Genomic DNA, 24890 nt, shown 5'->3' on the forward strand with positions numbered 1-24890 from the left:
GGCATACCCTATGGCAAACTAAAGCATTTGCTATACTGGCTGGACATCGGGTCGCCTTGTGGATTATATCCCGTGTGTTAAGAATACTGCAGCACTGAATGGAAGGACATTTTCCAATTATTACTGGTTACTTTTAGGGACTGCAATTAAGGAAATGCCCACTACAGGGTTATGTCAAATATGTTCCAGTAGCTGCTATCCCTGTAGTATAAGCCATCTCAGTCATTATGGTTACATCTTATCCCTAAAACTTTGCTAAGCATTAAGTCCACTTATCCATCTGTAGTTTGATACTGTTAACTGCTTCCTAAACTAAATGTTGTAGCATATCCTTGTATTTGTAAACATGCTTTGTTCATTTCTTATGTGATCCTATTCACCAGGGCTGTGCATGCAAATGGTCCACGGAGATCAGTGCACTACTCTGGTAAACAAATATAAAATAAAATGAAAATAAGAGTCCCTAAAAGTGGCTATCAGCAGCCAGTCATCCAGGTAAAGCAACACCACCAAATTCTTCTCCTGCATGTCTTTGGCTGTCACAGGTGGCACCCTAGTGAAAACTTTTTTTTTTGCTCCTTTTATCCCCTATGCCTGCTGAACACTGTGCTCCCAACTATGCACTGGGCCTCTCCACCTGAACTGTCATCCATGCAGCCATGAGCACTTTTAACTAAGCCTCAACTCCCTGTGCATGCCCATCCTCACACTCTGGAAGTGGGCATGTAATGGGCATGTCACATGCTGCATTGCTCCTTTCATTCACAGGTTATGTAAGCAAGCTTGACTACCTTGTCCCCCTACCATGGCTCATGCATACAGTCTCCATGGTCTCCACCACGGAGATCAATACACATAATGTATACTCCTGAGCATGCGCTAACACCACACCCCCAAGTATGGGCATGCATATGCTCCACTTTCTGCACAGCAACCATCTAAGCCACTAATCAAACTCATGTCACCCAAGTCGTAGTCACACTTTATCCCTCTATAGCACCACCAGCAAAGGTAGTGAAAATACTAGCTGGTGAGAAGACCATGCAGTAACACTTTGTAAAATTAATAATGCCCACCGGAAACTATTCTGCTGTGGAACCCAAGTGCCGATGTGTCAAAAGACATTCATCATATCAAAAAAATCAAGCAGGTGTCCCATGGAAGCAAAGGTATGATTCCCTGCAGGATAAATACCAAAAAATCAAATGAAAATGGTATGTTGATTGAAGTCCCTGAAATTCAGAATGGGATGAACTCTTTCTTGAGGAGGATTGGTGCCTCCAGAATGTGGCCTAGAAAGACAGCATTAGAACCCACAGATCTTTTCTGATGGTTCTCCAGGTCAGGGCAAACTGGTAAGAACTGTCCCCACCCCACAGGCAGTCCCAGACCACAGTCAAGACTGAAGCAGAGCAGCCAGCAGGACCATCAGCTCAGGTAACGTAGCTGGTATAAGTGACTCTTGAGGACATTCTTCAGAGAGCAAGGAGTAACCTCCCTTTATTGGGGTTAGCCCATTAAAGGAGGAAATAGAAGAAAAAGGAGGAGGAAATCAGAAAGACAGCCCAATGCAGCAAGGGACTGCTTCCTCCTTAGAACAGTGTCACTGACCAGGCCCAGGACTGACTGAAAGAAGAGAACCTTCGCAGACTGGGTATTCAGGATACTGTTCCTGAATTAAGTTTTTGAGGAGGACAATCTTGGCCACACCAATCTGTGTAGTCATGTGTCTGATACCGTGCTTTTGGTCAATGCATCAAAACAGTCGATATTACTGCAGAACACAAAGTATCCTAGGGTAGAAGCTACAGACAATGTCTCAAAAAGGTCCTCATTGAACCTAGACTTACGAAGGTCCTCAAATATCTACATCTACAGCCATCCTTATCCCGTAGGAAAGGAACAAAACTGTCTGCAAGAAAACAGATGAAGAATTTAGTACTAACACAAAAAAAATGTACACTCTCTTGCCAAACCTGTCCAAGGGTCTAGACTCCTTGTCAGGTGGCAAGAAGGAAATGCCACAAAATGCTATAATATTTAGGACCTAAACTAGGCTGAGAATATCACAAAGAAGTCAACAGAGTGATAAGTTACATTGCTCTGCCTACTTGGGTAATGCATATAAAGGCCATACACCTTCTTGGGTGGGCTAAAGGGGTACAGATAAAGTGCCTTTAAGTGGCTTAATGGCACCCCAAATGGGAGGCTCCAAAGGAGGGGTAACTCAGGACTTCTCAGACATCTTCCCCAGCAACTCTAACAGGCACCGTTGTGGAAAAAGGATGGAAGCACAAAGCCAGTCCTTGCTATTCCCTCATAACTCTGAGTACCTATTCAAACAAGGAGTCATCCAGACTGGGTGTTAGGCTCATTATCTTTGTCTGTCTCACAGGCAGTGGTTTCAGAATACTCATGGAAGGAGCTGGAATGTGACGGAGTCTCATATCCTTACTACTGGAAGAAGCAGCTCATGCACAATATTTCATGAAGCTAAGCTCAAGTGACAGGAAATGGAGGGACTGGGAGCTAGAGCTAAATCACATTCCAGCTGAGAGCAGCAAAAAACAGGTACGAGGTCTACAAGCTCTGCACCAAATTCCTTAACAGTGTGATCTTGCACACTAACTTAAGCTTCCGCCAGATGTCCAATATCTGCTCGATGTTCCATCCCCTAAGATGTGAGCTCTGGTACAGGATGACCTAAGCAACTTGTCTTGAAATGGGACCTGCTAGCCCAGCTGGATCAGCGGGGGAGATGTCACTTCAAGAGTCTTTAGTTCTAACTACCACCAATCAATGAATGGTAGACTCAAATGACCAGTCCCTTTGAAAAAATAGTATCCTACCAGTTCCAGGAGACCATCAAGATGAAGAGGAGTGCAAGAACCACAAGACATACACTCAAGGGTAGGAGAGTCTGGGATGCCTTCTCCATCCCTCCTCATACTCTGCCAAAGGGGCAGGACAGGTTGAGACTCAAGCTCTTGTCAGTTAAGGAAAAACGTATCACCTATATGGATCAGAGGGCCAGATAATGACTAGACTTACCTTTATCATGGTCAGGACATGAACTACTTTCAGATTGTTTTTCCTTCTAGCAATAACCTTATTACTAATAGGAGGAGCGCTCTATAGCTTCCATGTTTTAGGTCATGAAGTAGTCCAAAACCTTCTCCCGCTTCATTTTTGAGTATGTGGGATGAACGTCAGACTTTTCTAACATATATCAACAATATATTCTTATCCAAAGCAGTACAATGTCTCTGGGGCACTTGGCTAGTAACACAACAACCTCATGGACAACTACTGTTTTGCTGTTTAGGTATGTGAATGTAGACTTTACCAGCAACAGGAAGGATCTAGATCCAAACTGCACAAAATAAGAACTACTGTGCATGTACATAAGTATCCGGCACATTATGTCATACATGTAAATGTCAGCACATGGGCATACTTAAATGTGGAATTTTACAGAAAAATGTGACACCCCTAACCAAGGGCCCATCAAGGAGAGTCCCTGATGTTAGATCTACCATTAGAAAAGAATAGTTGTGTAAGAACTTACCATAACTGTAGAAGTTCTAGTATTCATAAAGTACAGTTGTGTACACTTACCATAAATGTAGATGTTCGAGTGTATTCACTGTTGCAGTCATCACATTTGCGTTGATTCCCAAAGCTGAAGAAAAGGGTGGAGGCAGTCAAGAAGACTGGGGGCTGGCTAGAATGCCCTGCAAGACTGCAGTGGCAAAGCCAGCCCTGGATTTGGAGAAGATAGACAGGTGGTAATGCTTGGTGAAGGTATAAACAGAAGTCCATGTTGCAGCCTCCAGGATGTCCCTGGTGGGGACCCTCTGAGGAAAGCTGCAGAGGTGGAGGTTGCTCTGGTGGAAGGTGTCCCGACCCCCTTGGGGGGAGGTTTTCCGTGCTGTTTGTAGCAGAAATGGATGCAATGGATATAGCCTTGCCCTCTGCTCCTGCAGCAAAGCTAACTAGCAATTGATCCATTTTTCTAAAAGATTTAGTCCTGTCTACGTAGAATCTGAGCTGTCTGTGCACATCTAGAGAGTGCAGAATCCTTTCCCCCTTGTTTTGTGGGTTAGGAAAAAATGTGGGCAAATGAATGGATTGGTTGAGAGCCACACTGGACACCACTTTTGGCATGAAGGATGGGTTAGTCCTGAGGGAGACCCTGTCAGTATGGTAAATGATGAATGGCTCTACAGCCATAAGTGCTTGTAGCTCTGATACTCTTCTAGCTGAAGTGATGGTCAGAATCAAGGCAGTCTTCCAAGAGAGAAAATTTAACTTTGCTGAAGCTGCAGGTTCAAAGGGGGACAGGGTCAGCTTTTCCAACACAAGGTTTAGCTCCCAAGCTGGGGTAGGAGCTCTTCTGGGTGGCCTCAAGTTGTTAGCCTCTCTTAGGAACTGTTTGATGAGAGGGTGTGAGAAAAGAGGTGGCTCGGTGTTGAAATGAGCAGAGATGGCAGAGGCATGAATTTTAACAGAAGAGAAGGACAGACCCTTGTGTAGTAGGTCTGCCAGGTAATCCAGGATGGGAGGTAGGGTGGGCTGTGCTGTTTCGGCTCCCTTAGCCTGGATCCAGGTGCAAACACTTTTCCACTTGTCAGCATAAGATCTTCTAGTGCTGGAGTGTCTGGCCTCACATATAACATCTAGAAAGTACAGTTGTGTACACTTACCATAAATGTAGATGTTCGAGTGTATTCACTGTTGCAGTCATTACATTTCGGTTATCTGCTTGCAGGTAGCCCTCAGTCGGCCTGATTAACAAAGTCTTGGGTCCTGCGTCGGTTGCTGTCCCTTCTTCCATGACGTCAGGTTGTCAGGGGTATAAAACATGCAGCCGACGGTATTACATCAGTTTTTCTTGCCCCAGATGTCAAGTGCCCCCCTAATGGGAAGCAATTAAACATAAAAGCACAAAGATATACCTCCAACAAAAAAGCAAATACACCAAAAAGGCTTTTAAGCATAGTAAAGGAAAGTAGAGGTATAGCCAAAAGAAGTCAGGGGGCTGGAGGGAGGGTAACCAGTACTGCAACAGTGAATACACTCGAACATCTACATTTACGGTAAGTGTACACAACTGTACTATGTTCTTCATGTTTCACTGCTGCAGTCATTACATTTGGATAGATTCCCAAAGCTATGGTTGGGAGGAGGAATTTAGATAGCATTAGGGCCCGCTATAAGGCCCTGCAAGACTGCAGTGGCAAAGCCAGCTCTGGATTTAGAGAAATTTGGCAAATGATCATGCTTGGTGAAAGTATGTACAGAACTCCAGGTAGCAGCTTCTAGGATGTCCCTGGTAGGGATGCCTCTGAGAAAGGCTGTAGAGGTAGATGCAGTCCTTGTGGAGTGAGGTCTGATCCCCGGGGAGGGGGGGTAGGTTTTCCATGGTGCTTACAGCAGAAATGAATGCAATGGCTTATCCATTTAGAAACTGTTTGCTTTGAAATAGCCTTCTACTCTGCCCCTGCAGCAAATGCCACCAGCAGTTGTTCAAATTTCCTTTGAGGTTTAGTCTTTTCCAAGTAGAATCTGAGTTCTCTGTGTACATCCAAGGAATGCAGTATCCGTTCCCCTTTATTCTGTGGATTGGGAAAGAATGTTGGCAAATGAATGGACTGATTAAGAGCCACACTAGATACCACCTTGGCCATGAAGGATGGATTGGTTCTGAGGGACACCCTGTCCACATGAAAGATGATGAAAGGCTCCACTGCCATAAGGGCCTGTAATTCAGATACCCTTCTAGCTGAAGTGATTGCTAAAAGGAAAGCTGTTTTCCAAGAAAGAAATTTTAGGTCTGCAGTAGCAGCTGGCTCGAAAGGAGGTAGAGGGAGTTTCTCCAAGACAAAGTTAAGGTCCCAGGCTGGGGTTGGAGCTCTCCTGGGTGGTCTCAAATTTTTGGTCTCTCTGAGGAACTGCTTGAGCAGTGGATGAGAAAAGGGGGAAGGTTCTGTGTTATGAGCTGAAATGGCTGAGGCGTGGATTTTAATGGAGGAAAAATACAGGCCCTTGTGAAGCATCTCAGTTAAATATTGTAAAATCTGAGGTAAATTGGGCGCTGCTGTGCTCATGCCTTGAGACTGGTTCCAGGCACAGAATCTTTTCCATTTTTCAGCATAAGATTTTCTAGTACTAGGCCTCCTTGTCTCTAAAATTATATCCATCACAGGTTTGCTGAGGGATGGCAAAGGAGAGATTAAGTAATTAGCCAGGCTGCAAGGTTCAATGTTGGAAGCTGAGGGTGCATAATCTGGTTTTCCTGCTGAGACAGCAGGGAAGGAGTCTGAGGCAGGTGCCATGGGGATAATCATGACACAGTGCGCAGGAGGGGGTAGAAGTGTTGGCGCGGCTAGTCTGGAGCAATCAAAATCATCCTTGGTTTGTCCTGTTTGATTTTTAGTAGTACTTTGGAGAGCAGAGGCAGAGGGAGGAAGGCATAGACTGATAAGTTTTTTTCCAGCTGAAGGACAGAGCATCCACTTTCCAGGCTAGTTTGCGAGGAGTCCTTGTGCAAAATTTGTCCAATTGGTAGTTCTGGGGAGAGGCAACAGGTCTATATCTGGGCTCCCCCATTTGCTTGTCAACATGTTGAAAATCCCTGGTCCCAGTTTCCACTCGTGTGGGTTCATGAGGTTTCTGCTTAGTTCGTCTGCCAATGTATTTAATTTTCCTGGCAGGAATTGAGCTTGTAGATGCACTTGGTAGCTCAAGGCTGTGTTTCACAATGCAATGGCTAGTCTGCAGAGGGGGTAAGAATGTGTACCCCCCTTGCTTGTTTATGTACCACATAACAGTGGTGTTGTCTGCCTTTACCATTAGTTGCCCTGGAAGAATGTGATCCTTGAAGGCTGTCAGAGCATTCTGTACAGCTAACATTTCTTTTTGATTGATATGCAGGTGCATTTGACTTGGGTTCCATTTGCCCTGAATGCACTTCCCTGCCAGGTGAGCCCCCCCCATGCATAGTCTGATGCATCTGTTGTTAGGGTTTGGGCGGCAGGGGGTGGTGTGAAAGGTAGAATTGTTTTGGTGGCAGGCCTCTGCCCACCAAAGGAACTCTAGGCGTAGGCAAGGTATGATAGGAATCATTGTTTGTAGGTCTTGAGAATGATGACACCATAGGCTTTTTAGATACCACTGTAGTTTCCTCATATACAGTCTTACATATGGAATTAGAAGAATGCAGGAGACCATGAACCCCAAGGCCTGCAGTATTTGTCTTGCAGATAGCTGGGTTTTTGTGGCCACCTGTTTGAAGTAGGTTGTCAAATGAATTTGCTTTTCTGGCATGAGGTAAGCCATCTGGGAAGTTGTATTCAAGCTTGCTCCCAGGAATACAATTTGTTGACAGGGTACCAGATGTGATTTCTGTTCGTTTATGGTGTACCCCAGAAAAGTTAGAACCCTTTTTACAAAGGCCAGATGATTCAAAAGTATGTCCTGGCTTTCTACCTGAATTAAACAATCGTCCAGGTATGGGTATATTTGAATATTTCTTTGCCTGCAAAATGCAGTAAAGTACAGTTGTGTACACTTACCATAAATGTAGATCTTCGAGAGTCTTCACTGTTGCAGTCATGACTGTAGGGTTCTCCCCTGCCGGCAGGCAGTCCTCGGTCAGCCAGAATCCCAAAGTCTGGGTCCGGCGTCGGCTGCTCAGCCATGCTCCCTGACGTCAGAGCAACAGGAGTACAAAGCTGACAGCCGACGCCATGTTCTCCAGTTTTTCTTGCCCCAGATGTCAGGTGTTCCAAAATGAGTAAGATCCCATACCCTTTGCAAATACACCTCAGAAGAAGGGTGAAAAAAGGAACCACACAAAAGAAAAAATTAGAGGGGACAGGAGGGAGGGAATCCCAGACTGCAACAGTGAAGACACTCGAACATCTACATTTATGGTAAGTGTACACAACTGTACTATGTTCATCGTGTTTCACTGTTGCAGTCATGACTGTAGGGTTGAATCCCAAAGCAGAATAAAAGGGAGGTGGTCATAAAGTAGAGGGGACGGCTAAAAGGCCCTGCAAGACTGCAGAAGCAAAGCCTGTCCTAGACTTAGAGTAAAGAGGTAGATTGTAGTGCTTAGAAAAAGTATGCACTGAACTCCAAGTTGTAGCTTCCAAAATGTCCTTGGTAGGAACTCCCCTGAGGAAGGCAGCTGAAGTGGCAGCAGCTCTGGTAGAGTGACGCCTTATACTCCCTGGGATTTGCTTTCCATGGTGTGAATAGCAAAATCTGATTCCATGAGCAATCCATTTAGAAATGGTCTGTTTTGAAATAGCTTTACCTTGGGAACTTGAAGCATAAGAAACAAACAATTGTTCTGATTTCCTGATGTCCTTGGTTCTGTCCAGGTAAAAACGTATTTGTCTGTGTACATCCAAGGAATGCAAGATCCTTTCCCCCTTATTTTGAGGAGTGGGGAAAAAAGTTGGCAAGTGAATAGTTTGATTTAAAGCCACTTTGGAAACCACCTTAGGCATGAAAGTAGGATTAGTCCTTAAAGACATCCTATCTTGATGAAAAATAATATAAGGTTCCACAGCTATGAGAGCTTGCAACTCTGAAACTCTCCTGGCAGAGGTCAGAGCTAACAGGATGGCTGTCTTCCAAGATAAAAACTTGATGTCAGATGTGGCAGCAGGCTCAAAAGGAGGTAAGGTGAGTTTTTCCAAAACATAGTTGAGATCCCAAGCAGGAATGGGTGGAGATCTAGGGGGCCTTAAGTTCTTAGCTCCTCTGAGAAACTGTCTCATGAGCTGGTGGGAAAAGATTGGAGGGTCTGTATTATAATGAGTAGAAATAGCAGAGGCATGTATCTTTATGGAAGAGAAAGAGAGACCCTTATGTAAGAGGTCTATCAGGTAAAGTAAAATCAGAGGAATGTTAGGAATAAGAGGATCTGAATCCTGAGCCTGCATCCAGGAACAAAATCTTTTCCATTTTCCTGCATAAGATTTTCTAGTGCTAGGACGTCTGGCTTCTAAAATGACATCCATAACCTGCTTGGGTAGGAGAGAATGAATCATAGACCCTGGATTAACCAGGCTGAGAGTTTTGACATGGGAGTGCAGAATCTGACCCTGGTGTTGGGGCAGAAGGTTCGGAGTCTGTGGTAAAACCCAAGGGGGCTCCAGACAAAGGTTTTTCAGTGTTGGGTACCAAAACTGTCGAGGCCAATTTGGGGCCAGCAAGATTATCATCTTGGGCTTGTCCTGTTTGATCTTTAATAATACCCGTGGAAGAAGAGGTAGAGGCGGGAAGGCATACCCTGAGAGGTTTCTCCAACTGAATGATAGTGCATCCACTTTCCAAGCTAGTTCGTGGAATGTCCTGGTGCAAAAGATCTGTAGTTGATGATTGAGGTGGGATGCAAAGAGGTCTATGTGAGGACATCCCCAGACTGCTGTAATCATCTTGAATATTTCGGTGTCCAGCATCCATTCGTGTGGGTCCGACAGGTTTCTGCTCAGACTGTCTGTCAGGAAGTTTTGCTTCCCTGGTAGAAACTGAGCTTGAAAGTCCAGTTTGCAAGCTAGAGCTGTGTTCCATAGATTCATGGCTAGTCTGCAAAGGGGATAGGAATGAGATCCCCCTTGCTTGTTTATGTACCACATAACTGTGGTGTTGTCTGTCCGTATCAGTAGTTGTCCTGGTTGTAGAAGATTCCTGAAGGCCAACAGAGCTTTCTGAACGGCTAACATTTCCTTTAAATTGATATGCAGGTGCTTCTGATAATTTGTCCAAAGGCCCTGCAGACAGTTGCCCTGAAAATGAGCTCCCCATGCATATTCTGAGGCATCCGTGGTTAGTATCTGAGTGGCTGGAGGCAGACTGAAGGGTTTTCCTTTGTTTAGAGTACATGCCTCAGACCACCAAAGGAATTCCTTCTGAAGACAAGGCAGGACGGTGATCTGTATGTCTAAACTGTGGCAATGCTGAGACCATACACTTTTTAGGTACCACTGTATTTTCCTCATATATAGTCTTGCATATGGTATGAGAAGGATGCAGGAGGCCATGTAACCCAAAGCCTGCAGGAATTTCCTTGCAGATAGCTGAGTTAATGTTGCCAAGGTTTTGAAAGTTGAAGCCAGCTGTAATTGTTTTTCGTATGTCAGAAATGCCATATGGGTTGTTGTGTTTAGAAAAGCACCCAGAAAAATTATCTGTTGTGAGGGTGTCAAATTTGACTTTTTTATGTTTACAGTGAATCCCAGGAATCTGAGAAGATTCTGAACAAATTCTAGATGCTGGAGTAAGACATCCTTGCTGTCTGCCTGAATAAGACAGTCGTCCAGATAAGGGTAAATCTGAATTCCCTTTAGTCTGCAATAAGCTACTACTGGAGCCAGGCATTTGGTGAAGACCCTGGGCGCAGTACACAATCCAAAGGGCAGCGCAGAGAATTGATAGTGCCTCGATCCGGCCTTGAACCTGAGGTATTTTCTGCATTCCTGCCTGATGGGAATGTGTAAATATGCCTCCTTTAAATCCAAAGTTACCATCCATGCATTTTTGGTCAGCATTGGAAGTAGCTGCTGTACAGTAAGCATCTTGAATTTTGGTATCTCCAGAAAAGTGTTCAAGACTGACAGATCCAGAATGGGTCTCCATGAATTTTGCTTTCTGGGGACTAGAAAGAGCCTTGAGTAAAAACCTTGTCCCATCTCTGAAAGTGGAACCAGTTCTATGGCTTTCATAGCCAAGAGAGCTTCCGCTTGGTTTAAGGCCTCTAACCACTGATGTTTTGGAAGATCTGGCCATCCGCTTGGTCTTGGTAGGATATGAAAATGGAATTTGTAACCTCTTGAAACCACATCCAGAACCCACTTGTCTTGGGTTATACGAGTCCAATTTAGGTGAAAAAGAGAAAGTTTTCCTCCGAGAGGGGCTTCCAGGCAAGAAGTTCCTGCAGCCCAACAGAGGGAGTCATTGAGTCTGTTTTCTATGAGCTTGCGACTTTCAGCATATGAAACTGACAGTTTAAACCCTAATAGATAAAGTAGCAGAAGTGTACACTTTTTTGCCCCATCTTTCTAAAGATCTGGAATCCTTCTCAGTGGGAATGGGTTTTTTAGCAGAAGCGGCCTTAACCCCCTTAGGACCCTGAGAAATGGTTTCAGGATCAGCAGTAGGATTCTTGTATAAAAACTGGTGGGAATCAGGAACCCTATAATATCTGTCTGGCTTAACAGGAGCTGGAGGAAGAGAGTCAGGAGTTAAGTTAGCCTCCGAAAAAGCATCATCCACAATATCCAAAATAGGAGGAATAGCCAGGAGTCTATGTTGGGGAAGAAGAAGAAAATCCCTTAGTCCTTTCTTAGATTCCGAGTACTCCTGTCCTTCCCAGTGAAAATGTTCCCTCATTTCATGCAAAGTTTCCCCAAAAGAGAAATCCTCAGGGGGAGAAGCTGAAGGAATGGATTCCTCAGCATCAGAATCCTCATAAGGAGGGAAAGAATATTCCTGGTCAGAAGATGAAACTGAAGAAACAGAAGCCTGATCAGAGGACTCATAATACACTTCCTGCCTTGGCCTTTTATCTGGAGGGGGATGTGAACCCCTAATCATAGTAAGTAAGTCCTCCGCCATCTTAAGTAACTGTTTCTGAGACTTGGGTGCCGGATCTGAAGAGGCCTGGGCTGCAGTCTTTGATTTGGAAGGAGTCTTTGCCTTTGTCTTTGGCTTTGCCTATTATTAGAAGCTGATTAGGCCTGAAAACCCCTTCGGAAGCCGGTACCTGCACAGCGGCTCCGGACCCTCCGAAGGAGCATTGTCCGAAGGTCCTGCAATAGAAATATTCAAAGGCCTAGTTGGCTCCTCATGGGAGTCCGTTTCGGCCATCGGTTCCGAAATGGTCGACGACAGGGGCTGCAAAAGCGCCTCATTGACGACGGCCGAACCTGAAGTTGGCTCTGCTTGTACAACATAGTCTGATTTGGACCTCGGAGGCCTGTCTTTATCCTTGCATCGTTTGTGAACTCTGGTAGCCGGAACCGTATCCGACGACATTTTATAATTAAAACGCCTACCGAAGTAATGAAATGCAAAATCGTACCTTCGTTTAATCGCACATTGATTGAATCTAGCACAAAACCGACAACTAGCTACGTCGTGGTCAAGGCCTAAGCAAGGAATACAGTAAGAATGAAAATCCTTATGAGGTATTTGCTTTCCACATGAAATACAATTATTAACTTTTTCTGACATCGGACTGGAGCAAGAAAAAAGTTTCCCCGACGGGGTACTTAGCTTAGAGTAGGAGAAGAAAGTCTTCGGACTGAAGTACGTTTATAAAAAATTGTCAGGAGTCAGCCGACCAGCACTTGCGAACTGCTATCACCGCATGGCAAGAAAGACTGGAGAACATGGCGTCGGCTGTCAGCTTTGTACTCCTGGCACTCTGACCTCAGGGAGCATGGCTGAGCAGCCGACGCTGGACCCAGACTTTGGGATTCTGGCTGACTGAGGACTGCCTGCCGGCAGGGGAGAACCCTACAGTCATGACTGCAACAGTGAAACACGATGAACATCTGGAGCTAGGCATGATCACGCAAAGATTGCTCCTTAAGCCAAGCATGCCTTCTGATTACAGACCCAGTAACAGCAGCCCTGCAAGAGGCCTCTAATGAATCAAAACCACATTGCAAAGTATGTTTTCCAACTTGTTCGGCAGAATGCATTAAATCCTGTAATTCTTTATTTTCCACACAGTCAGGAATCAACATAATTTTCTGTTTAAGCAGTCCAATAACATGTTGCTGATATTTTAACATATGAAACTGGCAGTTTAACCCCCAATGGCCAAGGTTGCAGAAGTGTAAACCTTCTTACCCCATCTATCCAGCGCCCTGGAGTCTCTATCGGAAGGGGTAGGATTTTTAGCAGTAGAAGCCTTAATGCCCTTGGGCCCCTGTGAAATAGTCTCTGGATCTGCAATAGGATTTTTGAAAAGGAACTTGTGGGACTCAGGGACCCTGTAGTATCCATCAGGTTTTCTGGGAACAGGAAGCAGGGAATCAGGGGCCAAACTAGATTCCGAGAAAGCATTATCAACAATGTCTAGTACAGGAGGAATAGCTAAAGGCCTACGTTGAGGTAGGAGAAGGAAATCCCTAAGCCTCTTTTTTGTATCCGAAAAATCCTGGCTTTCCCAGTGGAAATGCTCCCATAGAGTATGTAAGGCTTCCCCAAAAGAAAAATCCTCAGGAGGGGAAGCAGAGGGAATAGAGTCCTCTGCATCAGAATCCTCATAAGTAGGTAAGGGCAAATCCAGATCTTCAGAAGAGTCAGAAAAAACAGAATCCTGATCAGAAGATTCATAATCAACTTCAGTCCTAGGCCTCTTAAAGGGGGGGGGGGGGGGGGGTTGGCTGCCCCAATTAGAGTTATTAGATCTACAGTCATTCTTATCATTTGTTTTTTAGGCCTAGAGGCCTGAGCATGTGGCCTGGGCGTCGGTTTTTTAGACTTGGATCGAGATTTAGGCCTAAGTAAAGAAGGAGGCGTCAGTTTAATATGCAAGTCCATAGGCCTGAATACACCCTCAGAAGCCGGTGCCTGCACAGCGGCTGTGGACCCATCCAAGGTAGAGACATCCGCGGTTTCCATAGTTGAAGCATCTCATGGCAAACCGGACTCCGAATGGGTCTCAGTAGAGGCCTGTGAATCAGAAGTAACAGGTATCAGAGGCTGCGAAAGCACCTCACTGAGCACCGGCGAACTGGCTTAGGAGAAGCGTCGGCAGCTGTTTTGGACCTTGGCAGCCTGTCTCTGCATTTTTTTGGAATCCCGGTAGTCGCATGGCTAACCAATGACATTTCTGGATAATTAAACCGAGAACCGAAATATTTAGAGGCGAAAATATACTGACGATGGATAGTGCACTGATTAAATAAAGCACAAAACCGACAGCAAGATACGTCGTGGTCAGAGCCTAGGCAAGGAATATAGTACGAATGAAAATCTTTATGAGGTATTTGTTTTCCATAAGTAATGCAATTATTAACTTTTACTGACATCGGTAAGGAGCAAGAAAAAGTTTCCCCAATGGGGTACTTAGCTTTAGTTGAAGACTTCGGTTCTGAAACTCGAAAATGAAAATTTCAGGAGTCGGCCGACCGGCACTTGCGAACTGCTTCTGCTTCGGGCACCACACGGCAAGAAAGACTGATGTAATGACGTTGGCTGCATATTTTATACCCCTGATGGCCTGACATCATGGAAGAAGGGACAGCAACCAACGCAGGACCCAAAACTTTGCTAATCAGGCAGACTGAGGGCTACCTGCAAGCAGATAACCCAAATGTAATGACTGCAACAGTGAAACACAAAGAACATCTTGTTTGCTTAGACTGGCAGCTTGAGGAGAGGTCAGGGAATAAGCCAGGCGGCCAGATTGAAGGTCTGCAATTGGGGATGCACGAATTCTCCATTCCTCTGGGTCAGGAGTGTTGAGATCTGAGGTAGGTGCCGTGGTGGCAGGGGTGACAGGTTGTGCAGCAGTTGGTACAAGTGCTGCTGTGGCCAGTCTGGGGCAATCAGGATTGTCCTCGGTTTTTCCTCCCTTATTTGAGCAATACCCTTGAAATGAGTGGTAGAGGGGGAAGTGCAGATACCGAGAGGTTTATCCACTGGTAGGATAGACCATCAACTTTCCAGGCCTTGCTGTGAAGTTCCCTGGTGCAGAATTTGCTGAGCTGATGACTGGAGTGGGAGGCAAAGAGGTCTTCCTTCGGGGTGCCCCATTTCTGGGTTACAAGGGTGAAGGTTCTTTGGTCTAGCTGCCACTTGTACGGGTCTAGCAGGTTTCTGCTTAGGTTGTCGGCCAGAGAGTTTAGAGAGCCTGGCAGAAATTGTGCTAACAGGTGTAGCTGCATGCTAAAAGGTCATGGCGAGCCTCCACAGAGGACAAGAGTGAGTCCCTCCCTGCTTCTTGATGTACCACATCACCATGGTGTTGCTTGTTTTGATCAGCAGAGGCCCAGGGCAGAGTAGGGGTCTGAAAGCTGTCAGGGCATACTGAACAGCTAACTTCTCTTTTTGGTTGATGTGCAGATGTATTTGATTTGGACTCCATTGGCCCTGAATGCACCTGACATCCAGGTGTGCACCCCAGGCATAGTCTTATGCATCTGTTGTGAGGATCTGGGCAGCGTGGGCTAGTGAGAAGGGAAGTCTCTTGTTGTGGTAGAATGCTGCTGCCCACCAAAGAAAATTTTTCCTTAGACAAGCTATCATTGTTATAAGAGTTTTCAGGTCTTGAGAGTGCTGACACCAAAGGCTTTTTAGGTACCACTGTAGTTTCCTCATATGCAGTCTGGCATATGGAATCAGTAGAATGCAAGAAGCCATGAACCCTAGAGCTTGGAGGATTTTCCTTATGGTTAACTGGGTCCTGGTGGCCAGTTGAGAGAAGTAGGTTGTCAGGTAGGTTTGTTTTTCTGGTGTAAGGAATGCCATCTGGGATGCTGTGTCCAGGTTTGCTCCAAGGAATACAATTTTGCTGTGTCCAGGCTTGCTCCAAGGAATACAATTTTTTGTGTGGGTACTAGTTTTGATTTCTTTTCGTTGATAGTATACCCCAGAGAAGTCAGTAGGTTCTTTATGAAGATCAGGTGCTTCAGCAGCTTTTCCTGACTGTCTGCCTGAATGAAGTCTAAGTATGGGTAAATTTGAATATTTCTTTGCCTGCAAAAAGCAATGGCAGGAGCTAGACATTTTGTGAAAACACTTGGAGCAGTGGATAAGCCAAAGGGAAGCACAGAGAACTGAAAGTGCAGTGATCCTGCTCTGAAATGTAGGCATTTCCTGCACGATTCCCTGATTGGGATGTGTAGATAGGCCTCTTTTAGGTCTAGGGTGGCTAACCAAGCATCCTTGCAAAGCATAGGAAGAAGTTGCTGGAGGGTGAGCATTTTGAATTTTGGTATCACCAGAAAGGTGTTTAGAATGGATACGTCGAGGATGGGGCACCATTGTCCCCTCTTTTCTGGGCACCAGGAAGAGTCTGGAGTAGAAACCTTGGCCTATTTGTTCTGCAGGAACATTCTCTATTGCCCTCATAAAAAGGAGGGAAACGACTTACTTTTTGGCCTCTGCCCACTGGTTTGGGGGAAGATCTGGGAACCCTTTTGGGGTTGGCAGAGTGTGAAAATAAAATCTGTATCCCTGGGACACTATGTTGAGGACCCAGCGGTTGATGGTAATGGTGGCCCAGCTGCTTTCATGGAAGGAGAGTTTTCCTCCTAGGGGCAAGTGCAGGTGGGCAGAGGGAGGGGGTGGAGGTGTAAAGTCATTGCGAGCTCTTACCATAAGGGGGTGGCTTTGCACTCCTTGGTTTTGAAGAGGAGGAACTCCTGTTGTCTGGGGGGGGCCTGCTTCCCCTGGGTATGGGCTGAGATGACCTGGGTGGCAGGAAGGGACCAATGCTTGGAGGGGCAAAGCCTACTGAACCTTGGTGGCTGGACCTGTAAAAAGTCTTTAACTGTCTGCATAGATTTAGCTTTTTCTTCCATCTTTTTTAGGACTTCTTCTGCCCTGATGCCAAATAAGTTGTCTTTGTGCAAGGGTGCATCCAATAATTTGAATTTGGCATGGTCTGGCAAGGTGTGTTCCTTAAGCCAAGCATGTCTTCTAAGTACAGAACCAGTAACTGCTGCCCTGCAAGATGCTTCTAGGGTGTCAAAACCACATTAACTCTTGTAACTCTTTATTTTCTGTACAATCAGGGAAAGAAGATATTTTTGTCTGAGGAGTACCATGGTATGTTGCTGATATTTCAGCATATGGAACTGACAATTTAATGCTCTAATAGCAAGAGCAGCAGGTGTATACTATTTTACCCCATCTGTCTAATGCTCGGGAATCCCTATCTGATGGGGAGGGATTCTTAGCTAAAGTTGCTTTTGATTCCTTTAGGTCCTTGAGAGATGACCTCGTGGTCAGCAGTAGGATTTTTGAAAATAAATTTGTGAGAGTCAGGGACTCTGTATAGTACCTGTCAGGTTTCCTGGGAGCAGGAGGGAGGGTGTCAAGGGTCAGACTGGATTCCATAAAAACATCATCCACAACATCCAGGACAGGAGGAATGGCCAGAGGTCTGTGCTGTGGAAGATCTAAGAATTCCCCCGAGTCTCTTTTTTGACTAAGGGTAGTCCTGACATTCCCAATGGAAATGCTCCCTTAAATTATGTAGGTTTTCCCCAAAGGAAAAGTCCTCGGGTGGAGAGGCTGAAGGGATGGATTCCTCTGCATCTGAATCCTCATAAGCAGAGAGGGGTTCAATATCTTCATATTCAGATGCATCAGAGTCATCGTACTCCTGTTCAGATAAAACTACTGGGGACAAGTCTCTTTTTCTTTTGGAAGGGGTCGCCTGGCTTCCCCTGATAAGCATTATAAGGTCATCCACCATTTTAAGCATTTGAGACTAAGGCAAGGGAGCAGAGGCCTGAGCTTGGGTCGTCGTTTTTTTGGGTGTGGTTCGTACCCTGGGCCTTAGAAACTCAGTAGTTTTCGAAAGAACTGTAGATGTGAAAGAAGTTGTCGGTCTGTTTCGAGTATCTGTAGTGCGAAGTACTTCCTCGGAAGCCGGTGCATGCTCAACGGCTCCAGACCCATCCAAGGTAGAGACATCCGCAGGATCCTTAGCCGAAGAAGAGTATCATGGCATACCAAACTTTGAAAGGGTCTCAGTAGCGGCCTGTGAATCCACAGAAGTGGGCATCAGGGGCAGCGAAAGTGCATCACTGAGAACCGGAGAACTGACGACTAGCTTAACAGAAGCGTCGTTGGCAGTTCTGGACCTGTACAGTCTGTCTCTGTCTTTATCCTTTTGTTTGTTTGGAAGATTGGTTGTCGGATGGCTTATCGAAACCATATCAGAAGTCAAGGACTGAGAGCAAAAATATCTAGGTACAATAAGGGCCCGACGACATATAGTTCTGGCGTTGAACAAAGCACAAAAGTGACAGCGGGGGAAGTCGTGATCTGGGCCTAAAGAAGTGGCACAGTAGGAATGAAAGTCTCGGTGTGGTATTTGCTTTCCACAGGCGAGACAATTGTTAACTTTTTCTGACATCGGTTAGAGCAAGAAAAAAAGGATCCCCAATGGGATACTTAACTTTAGAAGACTTCAACTTCAATTTGGAAACAAAAAACTCAGGTAGCAGCCGACTGGCACTCGTGTGAACTGCTTCTGTTTCGGGCTCCTCGGCAAGAAAGACTGATGTAATGGCATCGGCTGCCTGTTTTTATACCACTGATGACATGACGTCAGTCTTGGAGGGACAGCAACCGACGCAGAAATACTAAGCTTCTGATATTCGGGCCAACTGAGGGCTACCCTGGCAGGGATAACCCAAATGTGATGACTGCAACAGTGAAACACGAAGAACATCAGTAGGGAGGTTGCTGCCTGCAGCACCAGACATCCGGCCAGTATACTAAAGTCCTTGGATAAGGGGTAGTTGCAACATTGCATGTCAGAGCCATAAACCTACGTCGGCACATACCCAACTCAGAACTGACTGCCACATACCGCAGTACCCCTAGGAGGTTAGGAGAAAAGAAGCTTTCCAGACCCACACATACCACCAGTCAAGGAAGTACTTAAGCTGTAGTACTATATGGCAGCTGTTAAGGAAAACAAAAGAAAACCAACACTTAAAGAAGGTGGTAGGAAGTGGGGGACTGAATACTGCAACATGGAAGAGAAGGACATCTATAGTTATGGTAAGTTCTTACACAATTATTCTGTGTCCTTCTATTCTCATGTTGCAGTATTCATAACAGTAGGGAGAGTACCAAAGATTTAGGTAGGAGCCTGGAAGGTAGGTTGGGAGACAGAGTCAATAAGGCCCTGCAAAACTGACCTGGCAAACCCAGCCCTTGTTCCAGAAATCAAGTGTTTGGTGAATGTATGCACAGAATACCAGGTGGCTACTTCCAGAATAAAAGCGTAGTCAATATCCTTGAAAAAAATCTGCCAAAGAGAGAGCTGCTCTGGTAGAATGGGATTTCACAGTGGAATTCAATTCCTTACCATGAAAGGAATAGCAAAATGAGATAGCCTTAGATATCCATGAGGCAATGGTCTGTTTTGACATTGCCTTGCCCAGGGCTCTATGGTGAAAGGAGACAAAAGCTGGTCAGACTTTCTATTGTATTTGGTCTTGTCCAGATAATACCTCAGCTGTCTATGAATATCCAGGGAATGCAAAGTCCTTTCTGAGGAGTTCTGTGGCTGAGGGGAAAACAGATAGATTAATTTTCTGATTCAAGGAGAGCTCATTAACCACCTTAGGCATGAAGGAAGGATTGGTTCTGAGGGAGACCTTATTTCTGTGGAAGATAAGATATGGAGGAGTGGCCATAAGGGCTTGGATTTCAGAGACCCTCCTGGCAGAAGTAAGAGCCACCAGCAAAACTGTTTTCCAAGTACATAACTTAAGAGAGATTGAATCGGCCGGTTCAAAGGGAGGTAAATGTGAGTTTTTCCAGCACAAAGTTAAGATCCCAGAGTGGAGAAATAGGCTTATGTGGAGGTCTGATATGGAGAACCCCTTTTAAAAAGAGTTTTACATCTAGCCTGGATGCCACTGGGGGTACTAATGGGAGACAACCGGAGATGACTGACAAATGCACTCGTACAGAAGAATACGTCAGTCCAGAATGTAGCAGCTCACACAAGTAAGAAAGGACCATAGGTACTGGAGCAAGTAAAGGGTGTTTGTTCTTGAGACACCACCCGGAGAATCTTTTCCATTTAGATAAGTAATTTCTCCTGGTACTAGGTTTCCTGGCCTCCTGCAGGACACTGAGTATGTCTTCTGAATACAGGTGTCTAAAGGGGATCAACATTCTATCACCCATAAGGTCAGTTTGAGGTTGAGCACCTGTGGATGTATGAGGGATCCCCTGTCTTGTGTGAGTAGATTGAATCGGTGAGGGAACTTGTGGTGATTGCCCTTGGCTAATAGAAATAGTAGGGGAAACCAATGCTGTCTTGACCAAAAGAGGGGTCACTAGAAGGATTTTTGGCTTGTCCATCTGAATCTTCAAAAGGACTTTTTGAATTAGTGTGGGGGGGGGCATAAAGGAACATACCCTCCCATGAAAAAGAGAAGGTGTCCACCTTACAAGCTTGTGGATAAGCTCTCATGCAAAAGAGGGCTTCTGTCTGTTCTGGGAGGAGGCAAACAAATTTGCCTGTGGAGTACCCCACCTGTGAATAAGATCCAAAAACACTTCCCTGTGAACCATCCATTCATGAGAGGGTGCTAAGGTTCTGCTGAGGGTGTCTGCCATCACATTCTCTGCTGAGGGAATGTATACAACTTGCAGGTGTATGTGAATGTTCACCGCTAGGGACCAAATCTGAATTGCCAAGGTGCAGGGTGGATAAGATCTTGTCCCTTCCTGCTTGTTGACATGCCACAGAACAGTCATTCGCCTGTGGTTACTTTCAAGGTGCCTGGCAGCAGAATCTCTTGGAAGGCCTGCAGTGCCAAGAGAAGGGCCCTCACTTCCTTTATGTTGATGTGGTCACTTTTTCTCTGGGTGGACCACTCGCCCTGAAACTTTTCTGACTGCTGTTGCTGTCCAGGGTAGCTCCCCAACCCAGATCTGATGCACCTGTGTAGAGGTGTTATGTGGGAGGAGGGATCTGTAGGGGTACCCCTTGATTGAGGGTAATGTTGGAGATCCGCCATGACCATTCCTTTTTCAGGCATGGCAGAAGAGGGAGTGTAACATCCACAGGACATTTGTGTTGGCTCCACAAATTCCTCAACACCCACTGGATTTTCGTCATATGCAGCTTGGCCAAGGAAAGCATGGGAATCAAGGAGGCCATATGGCCCAGGACCCTCAGAAATTCCCTGGCTGAGATGGCTGGGAGAGGAAGGAGAGATTGGAAGTAGTGGGTGAGGGTTTCCACCTTCTGGCAGGGGATAAAGGCGAACTTCATGTCCGTCCTTATCCTGCACATCAAGAAGACAAGGTCTTGACTAGGTGTCATTTGGGATTTTTGTAGATTCACTGTGAAACCTAGGTCCTCCAAGATACTGCCCACCATGTCTAAGTGAAGGGATAGGGAGTGATAGCCCTGGTGCAGGATCAGGTAATCTAGGTAGGGGTAAATTTGTATGCCCTGCATTCTGCAATGGGCGATAACTGGGGCTAGACACTTTGTGAATACTCTTGGCGCTGTAGGGAGCCCAAATGCCAATGCAGAAAACTTGAAATGTGAAGAACCCACTGAGAAACGTAGGAACTTCCTGTAGCTGGGGTGAGTAGGGATGTGAAGGTAAGCATCCTTCAGATCCAGGGATGCCATAAAGGTTTGGTGAGGGATAAGAGGTAAGAGATGCTGTAAGGTGAGCATATTAAAAGTAGGCACCTTGAGGTATTGACTGAGTAGGGACAAGTCAAGAATAGGTCTCCAAAGGACCATCTTTTCTTGGGAGCAGAAACATTCTGGAATAAAAACCCTTGGTTGTCTGATCCCGACGGACATGTTCTATTGTGTCCTGAGATAGGAGCCAATCCAGAATTGCCAGAAAAAGGTGGAGCTGATTTGATGGAGGTTGACGGGTCCCCTGGAAGAGTGGAACTGCCCACCAAGTCGTAAAGTAACCGGTTTGTATGACAGAAAGGACCCAATTCTCTGAAGTGACTTTGTGCCAGGAAGGTAGGGAAAGGGTTAGATGGAGGGACATGGGGTGGAGCTGGGTAAGGAATTTGAGTCACAGTGGAGGAGCTCTGTCTGGGTCAGGCTGTCTCTGAAAGGAAGCAGGGGTTAAGGTGGTGGAGGGTCTAGCAGTGGTTTGCTTCCTAGGGTGTCTCTGTCTTTAGACTGGGCTGCAGCAAACTGGGAGGACTGCTTCCTTACATAACTGGTGTTTTGTGGGTAGTTCTTGTGGCATCTAGGAATGGGCGAGATGAGCAAATGTTTCAAATTTTACAGATCTTTGCCCTTTTCTTGGAGGGATTTAAGGAGCTAAGCTGAAGCAGTGCCAAAAAGGACTTTATTATCCAGGGGTGCATCAAGTAATTTGGCCTGCACACCTAAGGGTAGAGGCCGGAGTCTCAACCAGGAATGCCTCCTGAAGACAGAGCAAAATGCTGCAGACTTAGATGATGCTTCTACAACATCACAGCTGCACTTGACTGAATACCTAGTCACATGAGAGACAGTAGAGAGCAAGGCAATTAGCTGAGACTTGATAGGAGAATCTGCTACATCAGACATTAGGGCAGTAGCCTTAGATAATGAATCTAGGACAAATTTAGCCATGTGGCTTTGATAATTAATAGTTCTAATGGCCAGGGTGGAAGAAGTGTATATTTTCTTCCACAGTCTGTCCATGAACTTGCTATCTTTATCTGTTGGGAGCAAAGAAGTACAGAGTAACTGCCTGGAGGATTTGTCTGCTGACAGCAATAACTGCAGGGTCTGCAGGATTCTTGAACAGAAACTGTGCCCGTTGGGGAACCTTGTAAAATCTATCGGGTTGTTTAAAAGCTGAAGGATAAGAGCCTGGGTTCTGAGAGGCAGCCTAAAAAGCATCTTGGAAAGAAGGAAGCAAAGGGGGCACTGCAGACTGAGAAGGCTGTTCCACCTGCAAGGAGTTCAAAATACCTATTTTTTGTCTCAGACACATCAAAACCTCCCATTTAAAATGCTGTCTCATTAAAATAATGGTATCGCCAAAAGAAAATTCTTCCCCAGGAGAGTCAGGACTAAGAGAATCTTCTTCTTCAGGGGTAGCAAAGTCCTTGGGGGAGTCAATATGGGAACAGGAAGTCAGATTCATCTGAGGAAGAGGTTTCTTCCTCCGTGTCTTCCAGTGTCTACACAGGGGGTTGAACTGGTTAGGGCACCTGAGACTGAAGGGCCTGGAAAGCCTTGAACAAGTTCTTTGAGAAGGCTTCCCATACTGGTGTAGATTCTGCAGTTTTGTGCTTTTCTTTTTTTTTCTTTTTTAAAGAAACAGGAGAAGTAGTTGGTTTGGGAGCCGACACTGGGGTGGAATGTAGCGGCAGTAGGCCCCTCTGACACCAAGAGCCATGGTTCCCCCTCACCATCAGAGACTGATTGTTGAATAACCTCAGTGGACATACTCTGGATTTCCATTGAACCAGCTTCCAGCATGGCTCCCGGTTCCAGTGGTAAAACTGACACTCGATGAGACCCTGGGCTATCATCTGCCTCGAGAGCCTCAACAGACTCCTGAGATGCAGCATGGGCATCGGACCTAACTTTTTTGGCCTTCTTCTGAAGTGGCTCCTCAGAGGTACCTACCCTGCCCTCCATACCTGATGCCAAAAGTCAGAGTCTGATTTTCTAGGTCTAAATGTAAAGCAGCCAGACGGGTTCTCAAAGTTTTGGGAACAAAGGACTGGCAGGTGTCACAAGACTTGTAGTCATGGCCTGTCCCTAAGCAAAACAAACACTTATCGTGCATGTCCTTGTGTGGAATCTGTCTTCCACAAGCACACTTCCCCTTTCTAGCTGATATGTACTTCTGGAATACAAGAAAAAATGTACAATCAAAAATCTCGAAAGGGTACTTAGCTTGAATGCGGACAGTCGAAGGCAAACGAACCACCGTATTCCACGAGCTGATGATCGGACGTCTGTAGATCACTGCGGCAGAATAGTTCTGTGTTGGGTAAGTGCAAACGTCACATATATAGCCAATGTAGGTTTATGGCTCTGACATGCAACGTCGCATGAACTCCTTATCCAAAGACTTTGGTATACTGACCGGATGTCCGGTGCTGCAGGCAGCAACCTCCCTACTGTTACGAATACTGCAACATGAGAATGGAAGGACATCCAAAGTTCTGTATATGGAACTGCAAACTATTCAGATATGTTACACTATCCTGGAAATATTCCATAATGAAAGACAGGATCATAGAATGATAAATATGTTACTTACTTGCAAATTTGCTCATATCCCTGAGATGTTATCAATACTTTCACACTAGATTCATAAACGTCATTGATGTTTGACCAATGAGCTTGTATCTGTGGGTCTTCAATACGACTGGCCAGGCTATCAATGGTACGAGCAGTTCTAAAACAAGATAAATAAAAATATCTACTATAACAACCAGAAGCAAACCCCATCTCAGTGAATCTAAATTTAAGAGACTCCATCTCACGAATTTAAGTTTAACAGACAAGATTTTTTACAATAAACATCAATGAACACATATCTTGCCCAAAATGCAACCTTCCAACACATGTGCCACTACAAACAAATTTCATATTTATTGATAAGTGCTCTAAAGATATCAGTTACTCAACCTTAACTATCAGAAAGGTATGATCTGGCCAATATTTTTATGCAAGGATTTCTTACTACCTGAATACAGCATGCATAGATTCCACAGTAATATCCAATTCTATATGACAGAAGCACGTATATATGCCATTTTCAAGAGATATTGCTTTGGGTGTTTTCATTTCCTGACCCTCAGAACTACAGTGAGCTCTTGCAGAAAGTGTACTTTACTTGGTAACACAAAACCAGTTAGTTACAACATTCTAACTATATAAGAGCAATACTAAAAATCTGTTCCTGATATTTCATTCTTTGTTTCTGTTTCTTGAGCTAAGAGGTTGAAAAAGCAAGAGACAGACAAGCAAAGGGATAACGGTACGACAAGGGGTGGGGGAGGCTGTTCCATTACCCTGCCTAGGGTCCCTGATTGACTTTGATCTGGCGATGTACAAAGGTAGGAGAGCAGGTATAGCAGTAGCTTTGCTATAGGCAACTACTACAGTGCCTAGTCTTGTATAGTGAGTTCTGAGTTTTAAGATAAGGTGTTAC

At 45.3% G+C, this 24890-nt stretch overlaps 1 protein-coding gene across 1 annotated transcript in view; it reads right to left on the reverse strand.

Moving 5' to 3' along the window:
- The window catches only part of MED17 (mediator complex subunit 17), a 717849-nt gene that overhangs the window by 149866 nt on the left and 543093 nt on the right, over positions 1–24890 (reverse strand). The window contains exon 9 of the mRNA XM_044072197.1: positions 23994–24131. Within this exon, the coding sequence (XP_043928132.1) occupies positions 23994–24131 (138 nt within the window). The remainder of the gene's footprint in view (positions 1–23993; positions 24132–24890) is intronic.

This window comes from Protopterus annectens, chromosome 5.part0, assembly GCF_019279795.1.
Source record: "Protopterus annectens isolate FY-2018-M chromosome 5.part0, PAN1.0, whole genome shotgun sequence".
Lineage (NCBI taxonomy): Eukaryota > Metazoa > Chordata > Ceratodontiformes > Protopteridae > Protopterus > Protopterus annectens.